We start from the raw sequence: 14,239 nt of genomic DNA on the forward strand, positions 1-14,239 counted from the left end.
GGATGTTAATTTTTACAGTGGAATTTCAAAGTTCCATTCTTCTGCTAAACTAGACTTAAAGTGAGGACATCGGAGTAACCAGGTCACTTCTTCTGTCACAAATTCCTGGATTTGCATGCATGTTTGTGAAACTGGGATATCAATGCTGAGTTTTACAATAATTTTTCCAGAACTTCTTTTCCAGAAGTGAATACAAAATTAGAGGCACAATTACCTATATGCAATCTCACAGACACTTTCCAATGTCCCAGTATTTAGACTTAGTTCAAATGGCTCCAAATTACAGGTCAACTTCAGGTCTTGGATTGGGGCCCAGCCCATAAAGCTGATTAGTGTCCAAACAAAAGAGTACAACCACATCCGTAAATCCAAGTCACGTGGAGTTTATTACAATCCAACTGATCAGTGGCACTGAAGCATTTATATATTTTAAACAATGGCTATTTTCATAAGATTAAAGAAAGAAAAGCACACCAACTGACGTGCTTGGGCAGTGCTAGGTTTATGTCCTTTGTAAATTGAGAGTACAAATGCAGGCAAAGAACTGGATTATGTTATACAGACCACATTCTGCACTGGATGGTGAAAGTGGGGAGAAAGAAAATTGGAGAAAAGATGCAGTCCTTTAAGTCTTCCTTTTTTTCTCAGGAAAAAAAAAGACAAAACCAAATCAAAACTAAAACCTTTCAGTTGAAGAGGTCTGACTTATACTGAAGTCAAACAGAAAAGATAAAACATATATTTTAGGCTGAAAATAAATACCTAGACAGTAGATCACATCAACAACATTCTACTTCAAAAAGTATGTATCAGACTAAAGAAACCTCATATGCAAAACTAAGACCTGATCACCAAATATGGATTCATTTTACCTTTGTCTCTGTTCTTCTCCTTTCCTAAAGAGTCCAGTTTCTTTCTTAATGACTTCTTCCTCTTTTGTCCATCTGTAAGAGGCAAAAAAAAAAAAAAAAAAAAAAAAAAAAAAAAGAACACACAGAAAGGAAGTAAGTGAAGAGAAGTAACCCTGAACAAACTGCTGCACAAGCTGTAGGAACATGGAGTGAGATGGTCACAGCACTGGGGATCAGAAAGGGTGTGAGGCACATTTCACAAAGGTTGGGACTCTCCCAGTCCTCCAGCCCAAAGAAGTGTGGCTTTGCTCACCCAAATGCTGTGGCTGTATTGGGGAACATAAATGCATCCCCTGCATGCTGCTGGGCACATTTACATATGTGTGGTCACTGAAGTGTTAACAATGGAGGTTTTTGCTGGATGCTCTAGATAGCAAAGCACCATAAACCTAAAAGGTACTGGATAGCCTTCATGCATGGTCACAAGACCATGATTCAGGTGTGGAACTAAAGGTAGTATTTGGAAAGGGAGGATTACTAACATCCAGGATAAAGCTCTGCATACCAGCCATACCAGCTGGGTGATAGCTGACCACCTTTCACATCACCCATCTGATCTGAACTCATGTTGGGAGCTGGCAGTTGAGTACAGCATGTCCAGATTGGTCCAGATGGATTAGAGTCTCAGAGAAATTTTTGTTCTGACAACCTATATATCATCCAAGTTTTCACTTAGGTATTAAGGACCGATGGTTTTAAGCAATATCAGAGGCAGGTTGGTTCTTGAAACAATTATATCAAAAGGTCGGCTATCATAATTTCCTTCAGCAGCATCTTTTATAATGAAAAGTCAACAAAACAGAATTTTATTTATTAGGTCTCAACAAATACCAGGGATTAAGTAGGGGCCTGCTTTAACTTGTACCTTTGGAATTTTTTAAGTTCCAAAGCAATATAAAGGGTCTATCACAGGGACTGATATGCTAACATGGACACTGCTCTAGATAAAGTTTAATGAACATGTACCTTTTCCCTGACTGGTTTTGTAATATGGCAAAAACTCAAAGATGAGCACACTATATCCATTTCACTTTTAGGGCAAGAATGTCACCAAGTAATCTGTCTCAACACATTTTTCTAGTTGTGTAAGCCAGTGCCTTAAGTCTTTTACAACAAGGAACATACCAAAAAGAAGTGAAGTGGATCTTTGTTAATGAACTCTCATCTTTTCAATTAGGGGTCATGAGGGAACAAAAGCTATTTCTCCATACTTTGCCCTCAAATGGTTCTGAAAACCAGGTGCAGAACATTACCCGATAGACTACTCAAAAATTATGACATTTTTATAGCAAATTAATATACTTTTATTTTAAAAATAAAATTTCTTTTTACTTTTTGTAATGGTGGTTGAACCAACTCCACTTGCACTCTGCAGTTATTTCCAGGATACCATCATTTCACAGAATGGTTAGGGTTGAAGAGACCTCTAGTCCCTTACTAGGAGATCATCTAGTCCAACCACAGCCTAGTGCAGGGTCACCTGGAGCATGTGACACAGGAATTTGTCCAGGTGGGTTTGGAATGCCCCCAGAGAGGGAGACTCCACAACCTCCCTGGGCAACCTGTTCCAGTGCTCTGACCTCCTCAATGTAAAGAAATTCTTTGTCATGTTGAGGTGAAAATCCTTGTGTTTTAGTTTATGGCCATTGCTCTTTGTCCTGTGGCTGGGCACCATGGCAAAAAGTCAGGTATCATCCTCTTGGCACCCATCTTTGGGATATTTATATGAACTGATGAAACCTCCTCTCAGTCTTCTCAAGTGTAAACAGGCCCAGATCCCTCAGTCTCTCCTCATAAGAGATGCTCCAGACCCCTCATCATCTTTGCAGGCATTTGCTACATCCCCCCCAGTAGCAGGTTATCCCTCTTGTGCTGAGGAGCCCACAACTGGACACAGCACTCAGGATGTGGCCTCACTGAGGGTGAGAAAATGGGCAGGATCACCTCCCTTGATCTGCTGGCAAAGCTCTCCCTGGTGCACCCCAGGATACCAGCAGCCCTCCTGGATGGAAGGGCTCCCAGCACCACAACTCAGGTATTCAGTTCCTATCTCAAGGAACATTTGCCAAGTCTTGGTTATGTTAACTGCCCTTTTCCCACACCTGTTTTGGTGGGAATTCATCTCTCTGAAATAAGGCTGACTAGATGCATAAGGTATTCTGGATGAGAGTTCAGCAGTATAATGCTGGTAATTCATTGCCTGATATGGTCTATGATCAGATTTTCTGTTTTTCTTAGCCATATGACAAGGCTATAATTCAAAGTCATATTCTGACTGATAAAAAGCCCAGACTTTTCACATCTTCTGACATTTCCCGCTGTTACGATTGAGTTTTTAAGAAAAATTCTTTCACCTCTTGACAATGTGAATAGTTGGTAGCCTGCTTACATACACCTGACAGTACAGCTTGCTTCTATAAGGTTCCCTGCTACCATTGTGTTCTGGCTTTATATCTATACAATTACTTTCAAATTATTTTCCATGTTATAAATTCAAATTACTGTTTCACAGACTCTTTTTGATAGATGATTTATATTTCTTTGGAGTCACAAAGCATCATAACCCACGTTTAATACCTACTGCATGTTTTTTTATTAATTGGCAAATACTTCTGCAAAATAGTATTGTATTAGTCCAAAGTGCTATTAGGTATGGATGGATTGCTATTTATAATTTCCACTTTAGAAAAGTCTAAACCACATTGTGATAAAAGCTGTTGGGCTGTTATCCAGACTTTTGTGTCAATTTATGTCTTCTTTCTGCAGATCAACAATACACTGCTCCTTCAACATGTTCCACTCAAGAACATTAGCAAGACTAGAGAAGCACTCAAATGACAACTGTCACAGTGAAGGAGGCTGTGTTTTTTTTTTCCTTTGCCACCCCATTCTGTTTTCCTGAAGGACACCTGTGCAGGCAGCTGTGCACATCAGTTTGTTTTTCAGAAATGGACTTGATCTGTACAGTACTTACTAATTTATACGTTTGCTGCATTTTTCACTGCAATGCATGCATCACTCCCTAGGCATCTATTTATTAAGACTAGCACAATGAATATTTAAAAGATCAAGACTCTAGAATCAAACCCCTGAGTGCACATTAAATTGCTACATGACCTGTTTTTCCAAAGTGGTGAGCACTTCCAGGTTCAGTTAATGCCAAAAAGACTTTTCTATTTGAAAAATTAGGTCATCTCTTTAGGACCCTGCCAGTGAACCACACAGTATACAGAATACAAGATTCTTTGTACTGATCTATTGACTTTTGACAAGAATTGAACAATCTGACTTCTGAGACCATCAAAACTTAAATATTTTGGGTTAAAGTTGAAATTCACCTGCAGTGTCATCACTAGCACCATTTTTTAGAATTTATACTATCAAATCTTTAATTTTCTACAGATCATTTGAGGGCTTAGATTTCTCTCTAAGTGAGACCATGGTTCTACAAACTAGGTAATAAGAAGTAATTTTCAAACTGAGGATATATAAACTTCAGCTTTGACAGTTAAAACATGAAAAGAAAGAAAGAGAACATTGAAATTTTTTGAAATTACTGTTCTGTTGCTTTGCACAAGACCACCTACCAACCTCCTACCTTCTGTGACTGAAAGAGAGGGAGTTCAGGCTGAATCCTGTTACTATTTGTTTCCAGTATTTCTTTATTCAACTTTTGTTTATGGAAATGAACAAGTCTATTTGATAGGTAGAAGTGTTGCTCAGCATAAGCTAAAGCATCACAAATTAGGTATAGGGAATTAGCTCAGAATTATACAGTTAGTGGCACACGAAGTTACTACTCAGGAAGTCTTTGCCAACAGTTTCAGATTATGTCATTTAATAGTCAATATCATGTGAAACCTGAATCCAATGTGCTTTTACTAATTAATAAATTACGCAGTAAAAAAGTACAACAGTGCCCAAGCTTTGTACATAATTTCTGGGACAATATTACAGTATTAGGCTTCAGATAATGAAAAAAATACCCTCTCAAATATGCTTGAAGTGAACCTGTAACAAAAATAGGATTCTTCAGCACTTTCCTTATACATGGGCTGGTGGATTATCTATATCTATTGTATTCCTTTTATGTTACTTACATGCAAGAACACTTTTAATTACTCAAAAAAATAATTCATAAATTCATACAAATCCTTTAATTTAAGTCAGTGGGCTTTTGACATAAGAGATGATATGCTGCTGACAGCATTGGAGAACAAAGAGAACTTCCCTTTATTGGCAAGTTCCTTCGCTTAAGAGAAGTAAGTTTCTTGTCCTTTTAGGGAAGAATGTTTGCCAAGTTCCACACTTAAGGGTTATTTTAACACAGTATAAAAAATCACCCATCTCAGTGATTATGATAAGACCCATAGCTCAATTATCAAAACAGAAACAGATTAAAAAGTTGATATTGTGAGATTGTAAACTACTTCTTCATAGTAATTCTAATTCTATTCATGGCCATTTTTTCTTAATAACCCCTAGTAATTGGATCTAACAGCACTTAAAGAAAAAAATTGTAATATTTCTTCTAAGATTGCAATCACTTCTGTCTTGAAAATTACTACCCATGGCACCACAAAGCACAAAGTTAGACCTCTCTTGAGCATTTGTTGGTTCACTTCACTCATCCACAGCAACTCATTTCCCAAGTGGCAGCCTCCCACAGCCAGCCTGTGCGCCAAATGTCAAGCTGCAGTCTCTCTGGCCCGTGCAATACTGCAAGTAATTGAGAGTGTCAATCAGATAATACTGCTAAATTCTGTTGACAGAGCACAATAAAGGCAAGACTGCACTTCATTCATTGATGGTTGCACAGTGTTTGTGGTTGCAGCCGCTTCTTTGGGTCACTATACAAAGCAAATTTACTTCTGAATATGCACTTGGGGCTGCCCTGCTGAAGAAGAGGGTGCTGGCTTTACTTAGCCATTTCTGTGACTATAAACGTCCATCTTGAAATATTTATTTTTAAAAACTTGTTGAAATGCCCTGTCCCCATGGAGTAACTTCCAAAGGACTGCCAGCTGCAATACAGCTGGGTGATAAAATTCAACCAGAGAAACAGGATTTTGGCACATAAAGCAATTTGGAAAGGGGAAGTCTGAGCCTTCACGTATTTCTTATCACACTCACCATTTGCCTCAGCCATACACACACAAGACCTCCATCAGTGATGCAGATCACTGTATTTATTCAGAAGCCTTGGACTATTGCCCCATTTTTCCTTATGGTCTAATGTTCCACACTTTATTTCACATTGACTTAAATCAGCATTTTTTTGTGCTTGTCAGCCGGCAACTGATGGAAGAAAAGCCATAATCATTCAAGAATATCCCACAGCTGCAGTCATGACCTTCCAGGTGGCATCTGGCTCACAGACGCTCACCTCAGCCCACAGCACCAGGTTCAGGCTGTTCACCAAAGGCACCACATACACAACAGAAACAGCTTTTCTCTGATGCTGCTTCCTTTGATGCAGCAAACAAGCTTCAGCATTTCCCTCTCTGAGAAGTTCCTGAACACTGTGCTTATGGCAGAAGAAACAGCATAAAAAGGGCAGAGCTGAAGTCAAAGCCATTTTTTTCAGGAGAAGGGACATCCCTCCTGTTGGGCTATGCACAGGGGGATGGGGCTGGACAGGGGCACCTCCTGACCCAAACCCTTCTCAGGGACCGTGAGAAATCAGGAAAGCTGTAGGGAAAATCGACTGCGCAGGAAACAACTGCGCAGAGAAAAGTTTTAATTCACCTCTTCCACATCCCAGCAGACTCTTTGGTAATCTGTGGTTAGTGCATCTTCTTCAGACCTAGGATTCAGTCCCTCTGGACTAATTGTTAATTGTTCCTCTGGCTACTAATTGTAAAAATGAAACACAGACAAATTACAAAGTCCAGCTGCGCAGGTTTTAAGTGATTTAGCTGCTGAAAGTTTAAAAGCTGCACTATGTTGAACAGTAAGAATTTGGTGATACTGGTAGAGAAATTAAATTATTTATCTAGAATGTATTTGTAAGTTTCCATGGAACTCATCTAGAAGGTAAAACTGATGGCAATATCAACTACTTCAAAAGAAAGCTGCATCCCTACAGGAACTACAGTTTTACTTATCAAATAACAGTTCACAATAACCTGATACAAATTTAAAAAATAACCCCAAACAACCAACCCTACATTAATTTGCTTGCCAGGTACTAATAGATTTTTTTATATACGTCAGTTGATACTGAACAGCTATTCTGAAGGCAAAGGAAATATATCAATTTATACTAGCTGAGCATATTACCAGTACACTGATTGCCCTGTCTTTTAGGAAAACAAATCTGAAAAGTGTAGTTCCAAATTAGACTCAAATCTAGAAAAATGCACTATTTCTATTGAAACCTATTTGCAAGGCCTATTTCTACCAAAAATATAGACTACAACTGCAGTGAGCTAGGTATTAACTCTCCTTCACATAAAGCCCAACAAACAAATAAAAACAAACAAACAAAAACCTAACCAAACAACAAAAATCAAACAAAAACCCAAGACCAGCACCACCACAACCAACAAAACAACTTATTTCGGTCACTGCTCTAATTCAGATAGCAAATACTACTCAACTCCTGTGGCTAGAGGAGTCATAAGAAAACATGACATTTCCATGGCATTTGCCTACATGTTCCCTGGTGCATTTAAGGACTTAATTAGTCTCCAAATATATATGTTGTAAATAAATAACTACTTTTTTATTTTCAAATATGTTCTTCCATGATTCTCTGTCATGAAAAGACTTGCATTAACTGGTAGGCAAACGCAGGTGCAACATATTCTAAGGGTGAGAACCAAACCTAAGTTGATAGGGAATATGGAACTGGAGCTCTGGAGTGAGGTCAGGGCTCCTGAAGCCACAGCCAGAGGGAGGGGGATGTCAGAGCCCACCCATGCAAGGAGAAGAGCTGGGAAGGAGCAGCTTCCCAGGCCTGCCCAGACCACTGCACTCCTGCTGTGCAGGAAGCTGCAGGTCTTACAGATGAACACAGCACAGCTGCACCAAAAGAAACACTTCAGCAAGTACAAAGTGGATGCCTGCCTTGTTTGTGCAAGCTGTGTATAAATATCCTTGAAATAACAGAATTTTTAATAGTTGCAGAATTTTTCAAACCACCACAACAAAACCAAGAATAAAGTTTCCTATCTTTCCTTTTAATTTGATTTTTTTTTTTGTTTGAAGCATTCTTTAATATTTTTGCATCTGATCTATTGACTAGAAGTAACTGTGTTGGAGAAGTCAGGGAAAAAACCCTCTTCAATTATTTTGTCATTACTGTAATGAAAACATAAATAGTTTTTTCACCATTTAATTTTTTTTTAAACTAATAATACATTTAAGACGGCTGCATTACAAACTCTGAGGAACAAGATATTCAGTGAGTTTTAGAATCCAAGCACTAAATTATAATTGTCTGGGAGTTGCTTTGTTAAATTTTTAGCTGGACTCCCATAAAAACAAAACAAAACAAAACAAAACAAAACAAAACAAACAAACAAACAAAAAAAAACCAACTCATTTTGACATGAAAATAAACAGTTACTCAAGTGCTTTTCTATATTAGAATGAGAAAAATGCCTGCTGCTGCCATACATAGATGGAATGATGGAATTAACTCAAAAAACCCATGCAAAGCTACCTGGCAGCCTTTAGAGGATTATGAAGGAAAGGTCAAATGCCCTTTTATGTAGCTGTAAGTGGAAAGCAGCAAAAAGCAGGCAAATTCCTGGAAAGGGAAAACAGATAGATACACTAAGCCAGGTCTGACTTCCCTGTGCATAAACATACTCAGATTTTCAACCCATACACAGCTCTGTTTGCTTCAGCACCTACATTAGCACAGGATTTCCCATGTCATAAGAAATCCCAAGTCACAGTAATGCAACAAAATAATATCAAAACCACACCTCCCACCCTCCAACAAAACCCTTAAAAAACCCCATAGAGGGTGGTTCAGGGCTTTTGGTGGAGCACATGCCTTGTGTCAATAATGGAAGTAAAAAATGTGTCTAGGCATAGATAAATCAGAGGAAACCACTCCTTCTGGGCTTCAGGGAGTGTTTGCTACATTGACACCGATGACAGGATTCATGAAACAGTAACACCAAATAGCAGGTGTAAGACAAAATATAGACACTACTTTTTCACATTATAGCAGTATCCACAGTGTGACAGGAGTTTCCCTAATCTCCAAAGATAGGAAAGTTCCTGACTTAAATAGCCTGTGATCCATCAGGGACCTTGCTGCTGTCCTTCTAAGTGGAAGACACTCTGAAACTGTGATGATGCACAGAGGTTTGAAAGCTTTGAGAAAGACTGAACAACACCCCCTTCTTGAAGTGTTTTCATTACCCAGAAAACTGTCAACACTTAAACAGGTAAAAAAAAAAATAGGTTAAAAATTATCTACACTAATAAATGAAAACAACTACAGTCAATGAAAGTATTTTAGCTGTACTGAAAAAAATTCAAAATACCAAATGAAAACCGAACAGGAGCCTTGATGCTATAGTTTGAGATAGAAAAATACAAATACAAGCTCTAAAACTACTTTCAGTTCCCTGGGTAAGCAGGGTGTGGGGAGGAGAAATTGACTGCCTACTGGCTTTAACTACTTTAATAAAAAGTAATTTTATAATGTGGAGAGGAGAGAGTAGTTTGATGCTATTGCCAGTCCAAACACGACAGGGTAGGCCAGGGCCAGAACAGACCCAATCACCAGCTGGCCTTGGATTTATTGTTATCAATAAAGCCACTTGCACACCTGTACTGGCAGGTGAAGAAGCAACCAAGTTTCTTTACAGCTCAGATCTTTCCCCCCACATTGCTCTTGGCATGAGCATGAGTTGAGCTTTCAAAGGAAGAGGAAATGCCTCTAACTCTCTGGAATTTAGGAGATCAGCCAGTGGCCACAGAGATGGTTCAGGGCACCCAGGTCTCCACTGTCTTCTGAGCATTGCCTAGTTGTTATGACTACTTTGTGTAAGTATGTCCTCAGACTCTCACCTTAAAGAAGACACACAAGAAAATAAAACATCTTTCATAACTTACTCCGGGACTAATTAAATTAGTCCACAGTAATCCTGCTCAGAGCTGTAATGAAGAAACGAAATGAGAAAGGAGTTTTCAGTGTGTGGAAGTGAAATCATGGTGCAGCAGGTCTCTCACTGGACAGTTTGGTGCTCAAATAACTGAGCTGTTATCCCCCTGAAAAAATGACCAATGGATCTTACTCCTAATAATGTCTCTTTGTAGTAATTACCTGTCCTTTCTATCATCAATCATAACAGAAACAGGTGTTGAAAATGTAAACCACACAGAAAAAAAAAGACATGAGGAGCTCTGCAGAGAACACATGGGTTGACTTCCTGCACAGAAATAGAGTCACATGGACATCTGTCTAATCTATTCTTAAAATCCTTCAGCAGGAGATTACATCTCCATTAAATCTCAAGGCAGCCTTTTCAGTGTAAAAGCCTAACACAAAGATATATATAGTACCACAGCTCTGATAAAATAAATCTATCTGGAGTCACTTTATCTTTCCTAATCAGTATCTAGAGACATTACGCTTCTGGCACCAACCACAACTGCACTTAAATCATGCCTGTGGAAAAACTAGACAAAATTTTTCTACCTAAGGCAAGACAAAAATCATCAGGAATATTCCCTAATGCACTTCTGAAAGGAGCAACACACACAAGATAATAGAAATAAGTCTGATTTTCAACTGAAATTTTTGAAGAAGTATACTGGAAGAATACATATTATATTGATGTTCCATGTTGGCAAAGCTCTGCCAAAGGCAAGCAGAACATGGAAACTGGTAGGCTGCAATGTCAGTATTCTTAATAAAGGTTCAAAATTTTTTTCCTTGGCATATATTTATTGTCATTTATCCTTTGGTTTTGAACCACAATAAAGCACAAATTCACAAGCCACTATCAAATCACTGGATATATACATTTGACTATTGGCAATAAGAGGATAGCCCAGATGGGCATTCAGAATCAAAGGTTAAGTACTATGTGAAGTGTTAAAGACAGATTTGGCAGAACACATCCAAGAATGTTTCTGTTACACTAGTGTTCTCTCAAAGGAAAAAACCTGAAATAATTTTGCAAAGCAGTTTTAGAGCTTTCTGATGTGTATTTTGCTTCTCAACACTGATTCTCTCTACTACGTGTCTCAACTTTGGAATAAGGCAAATGGTCATGATCAGTGTTTCAAAATGAAAGCTGAGATTTTCATGTCTGACACTAATATAGACAAAATACCAAATATACTTATACGTACTTCAAGTCAGTAGCTATTTCAAGTGTACTCCTAAAGAAACTACATTAGATAGGATTTTTTTTTTTTTTGTCTCAGAAGTAATTTTTAAATTCTACAGGACATAACATCAAATACATGTGGTGCATATATAATATCAAATATATCTCACATCAGCCTCTGGATCTGACGTTTCAAAACCAGTACCCTAAATGTACAACAGACATTAAATAAACAAGCAACTGCCCTAGTAATGAAAAAGCCTGGTCATGATTCCATCTTCTCTAACTTTTCATGATATTTGTATATGAAATAATGGATTGTAATATTTCCTTATTTACCTTAGGAATTTAAGCAAGATCTCTTTCCTTCACCATGAAGGGAACTGAAAGACTTCTGCCTGTCAGCACTCCTGCCCAACAAGCTCCACAGCTAAGTATTCCTTCAATGTCCATCCCTGTCCTCATTCCTTTCCTCTCTCTCCACAAAATACACCTACACAACAGGTAGGTTCTCAGAAGTTACACAAAACTTTATTTTAAATGTGCTAAGTTGTAAGTTTATTTTGTCATATTTACATTATCAGTGCCATTGATTTTCCTGTGAAGCCTACAGCATCTTCTACCTCTGTTCCACGTTCATATAGCACAATGAAAATGCACACTGCTTCTCAAGGCTCCTAGCTATTTACAAAATACTATTTAGTAAAAAGACAAGCTTTTTTTTTGTTCTTGGTATTTTTTATCATGAACAAAACCTTTTCCTTTTAAACCTATTAGCTTGCCTCTAATTGACAGAATAGATAAGTTGCATAAAGCTTTCCTGATGTAAACAGACATGTAAAACATGCTATGTGATACAAGAAAATCTCGGAAATCAATTTGCTGAGCACGGCATAGTCTTTTATTTTAAAAATTGTTTCACAGCAAAAATTAAAAAAAGAAACATCCCTCCTTCTTAAGTTTTGAGATAATAAATTATTTCCCCTGTTACAATGTTAGAACAATTATATTCTTGCAAGCTTCATGTATTTCCATTTTGTTCTTTTCTCAACAGTGGCAAAAAAGTGAATTGGAAAGAAAAAATCCCAACAAAAAATTTCTGCAAATTTCCTTACTGGGAGAAAAAAAAAATTAAAAGTTTTTTTCATGTTTTCTTATCTCTCTGCCTGGAAAAACTCCAGTCACCTTCGTTTTGACAAATGCCTGTGTAGCATAGTTCAAAATTGTGTCTCACAACCTCTACCCTGCAGCAGCTGGGACTTCTCCTAGCTTTAAACTCAATTTTATTTCCTTTTTTTTTTTTTTTTTTTCCCAGACTGAGAGATACTTGGTTTTGTTTTCTTAGGATGAAAATAGGAATCCCTGGAAAAATACATTTTTCTATGAAATATTTGAATTGGAGGACACAGGTGGGAAGTTTCAGTCTGAAAATCAGCAAGCTAAATGGTTTTTATCTCTGACCAGTCTGCCTGAAACAACATAGCCAAGATTTACTAATGTAGCATAAAGGAGGAGAATTTATCTCAGCCTTACTTGCCTTAAATATAATCTTCATGAACTCTACTACATTGAAAGAAAATCCATGGACTCATAAGCCCCTGCCAGAGACAGTATTTATATGAGAAGAATCAGCAGAGGTTGGCAGTAAGAGGGGTGGTAATAAGCCTCTTCACTCAGAAGATACACTGACGCCAGTTCGAAAGCAGCCAGTCCCTAAGCCTGTAACTCCACAATGTATATGCTACAGTTTACATAGATGTTTTCCACTGCCACAACAGCTATAATGTATGCAACATGGTCAGTGATTAAAAACAATGAGCACTTTGGAGCCCTCACAAAAATGCAAGCCCAGATAAAAATCATAGTCACTTCTCAGTGTTAAGGAAAATGAATAATGAAATATAATGGCGAGTAATGTAAGCAAAAAACAGATTGAAAGAAGTACGCCCTGCCAAAATAAACAAGAAGCATAGAATTGAGCAACTCTTAATTCCCATTTCTATTCAGAGCTTAACTGGAATCTATTGGATGCAAAGTACACAAATGAATGGCAAAAATTCAGAAAGCCCAGCCATGTTTTCCTTCATTTCAAAAGCAGGGTTGTCTCAGTTCTCAGTCTGTAATGACACACTTATCCAGCCCTGCTTCTCCAAACTCACCTTTACTAAAACAAGTTGTACAGGAGACCAATGCTCACTTCATGTGAGCAGATGCACAGTGCACATGTCACAAAGCTTGCATATAAAAACATACACCAACACATGTTGAAGCAGCAGCAGCTCCCCTTAAAATTACCTTCCTTAAATGGCTGGAGTTGCATTTAGGCTTCTAAACCTACCCTTACATCCTATTCATTACAACTACACAAATGACCCGAGAACCAGATTTGACAGTAAAGTTAAAAATTAATTTCTCTCCCACAAAACATCACAGATTCAAATAATCATCAAGGTTTGAAGAGACATTTAAGAACATCCAGTCCAGCTGTAAACCCAGCACCAGCATAACCACCACTAAACCACATACAACCCCAAATGCTCTCCTCATTTATTCTTGCCCTCCACTAATCCTCCAGCCCCACTGCAATGCTGAGAAGACAACATCCTGTTAGGAACTAGAAAGAACACAAGAATTAATTTTCTCTTCTTGAATAAAGAGAAAACCCAAATGTGATCCCTGAGTCTCAAATCCTATTCAAGCCCCTTCACCAACAGGTTCCCATCATACCTTCAAAACCCAGGCAGATGCTCTAGGAGCTTAATAATGGTTGAAGCCCTAATTCCCCATTTGCTAAACTCCTAGTCATTCCTATCCCTGCTTCCAAACACAGGGTCAGTGAAGTGGGACAAGACTGTTAAGAGAGTCATTATAAACATGAGATATTCAGGAAACTGATCCAATCAAACTTCATTCAACAACCTCTCAGCTCAAGAGATACCTGGAGCCAATGAACAGAAGAAAATGAGCTCCTCTGCTGCTCTGATCCCAGATTTACTCTGCAGAAGCCATTTAACTTGAGTTAGC

At 38.1% G+C, this 14,239-nt stretch overlaps 1 protein-coding gene across 7 annotated transcripts in view; it reads right to left on the reverse strand.

Annotated features, from left to right (window-relative positions):
• ARHGAP6 (Rho GTPase activating protein 6) overlaps nucleotides 1-14,239 on the reverse strand; it is a 312,106-nt gene that overhangs the window by 39,059 nt on the left and 258,808 nt on the right. For all 7 annotated transcript variants that reach the window (XM_012569631.5, XM_030280769.4, XM_030280775.4 and 4 more), the window contains one exon: nucleotides 873-944. In XM_012569631.5, the coding sequence (XP_012425085.4) occupies nucleotides 873-944 (72 nt within the window). The remainder of the gene's footprint in view (nucleotides 1-872; nucleotides 945-14,239) is intronic.

The sequence above is a fragment of the Taeniopygia guttata genome, chromosome 1, assembly GCF_048771995.1.
Source record: "Taeniopygia guttata chromosome 1, bTaeGut7.mat, whole genome shotgun sequence".
In the NCBI taxonomy this organism is placed as follows: Eukaryota; Metazoa; Chordata; class Aves; order Passeriformes; family Estrildidae; genus Taeniopygia; species Taeniopygia guttata.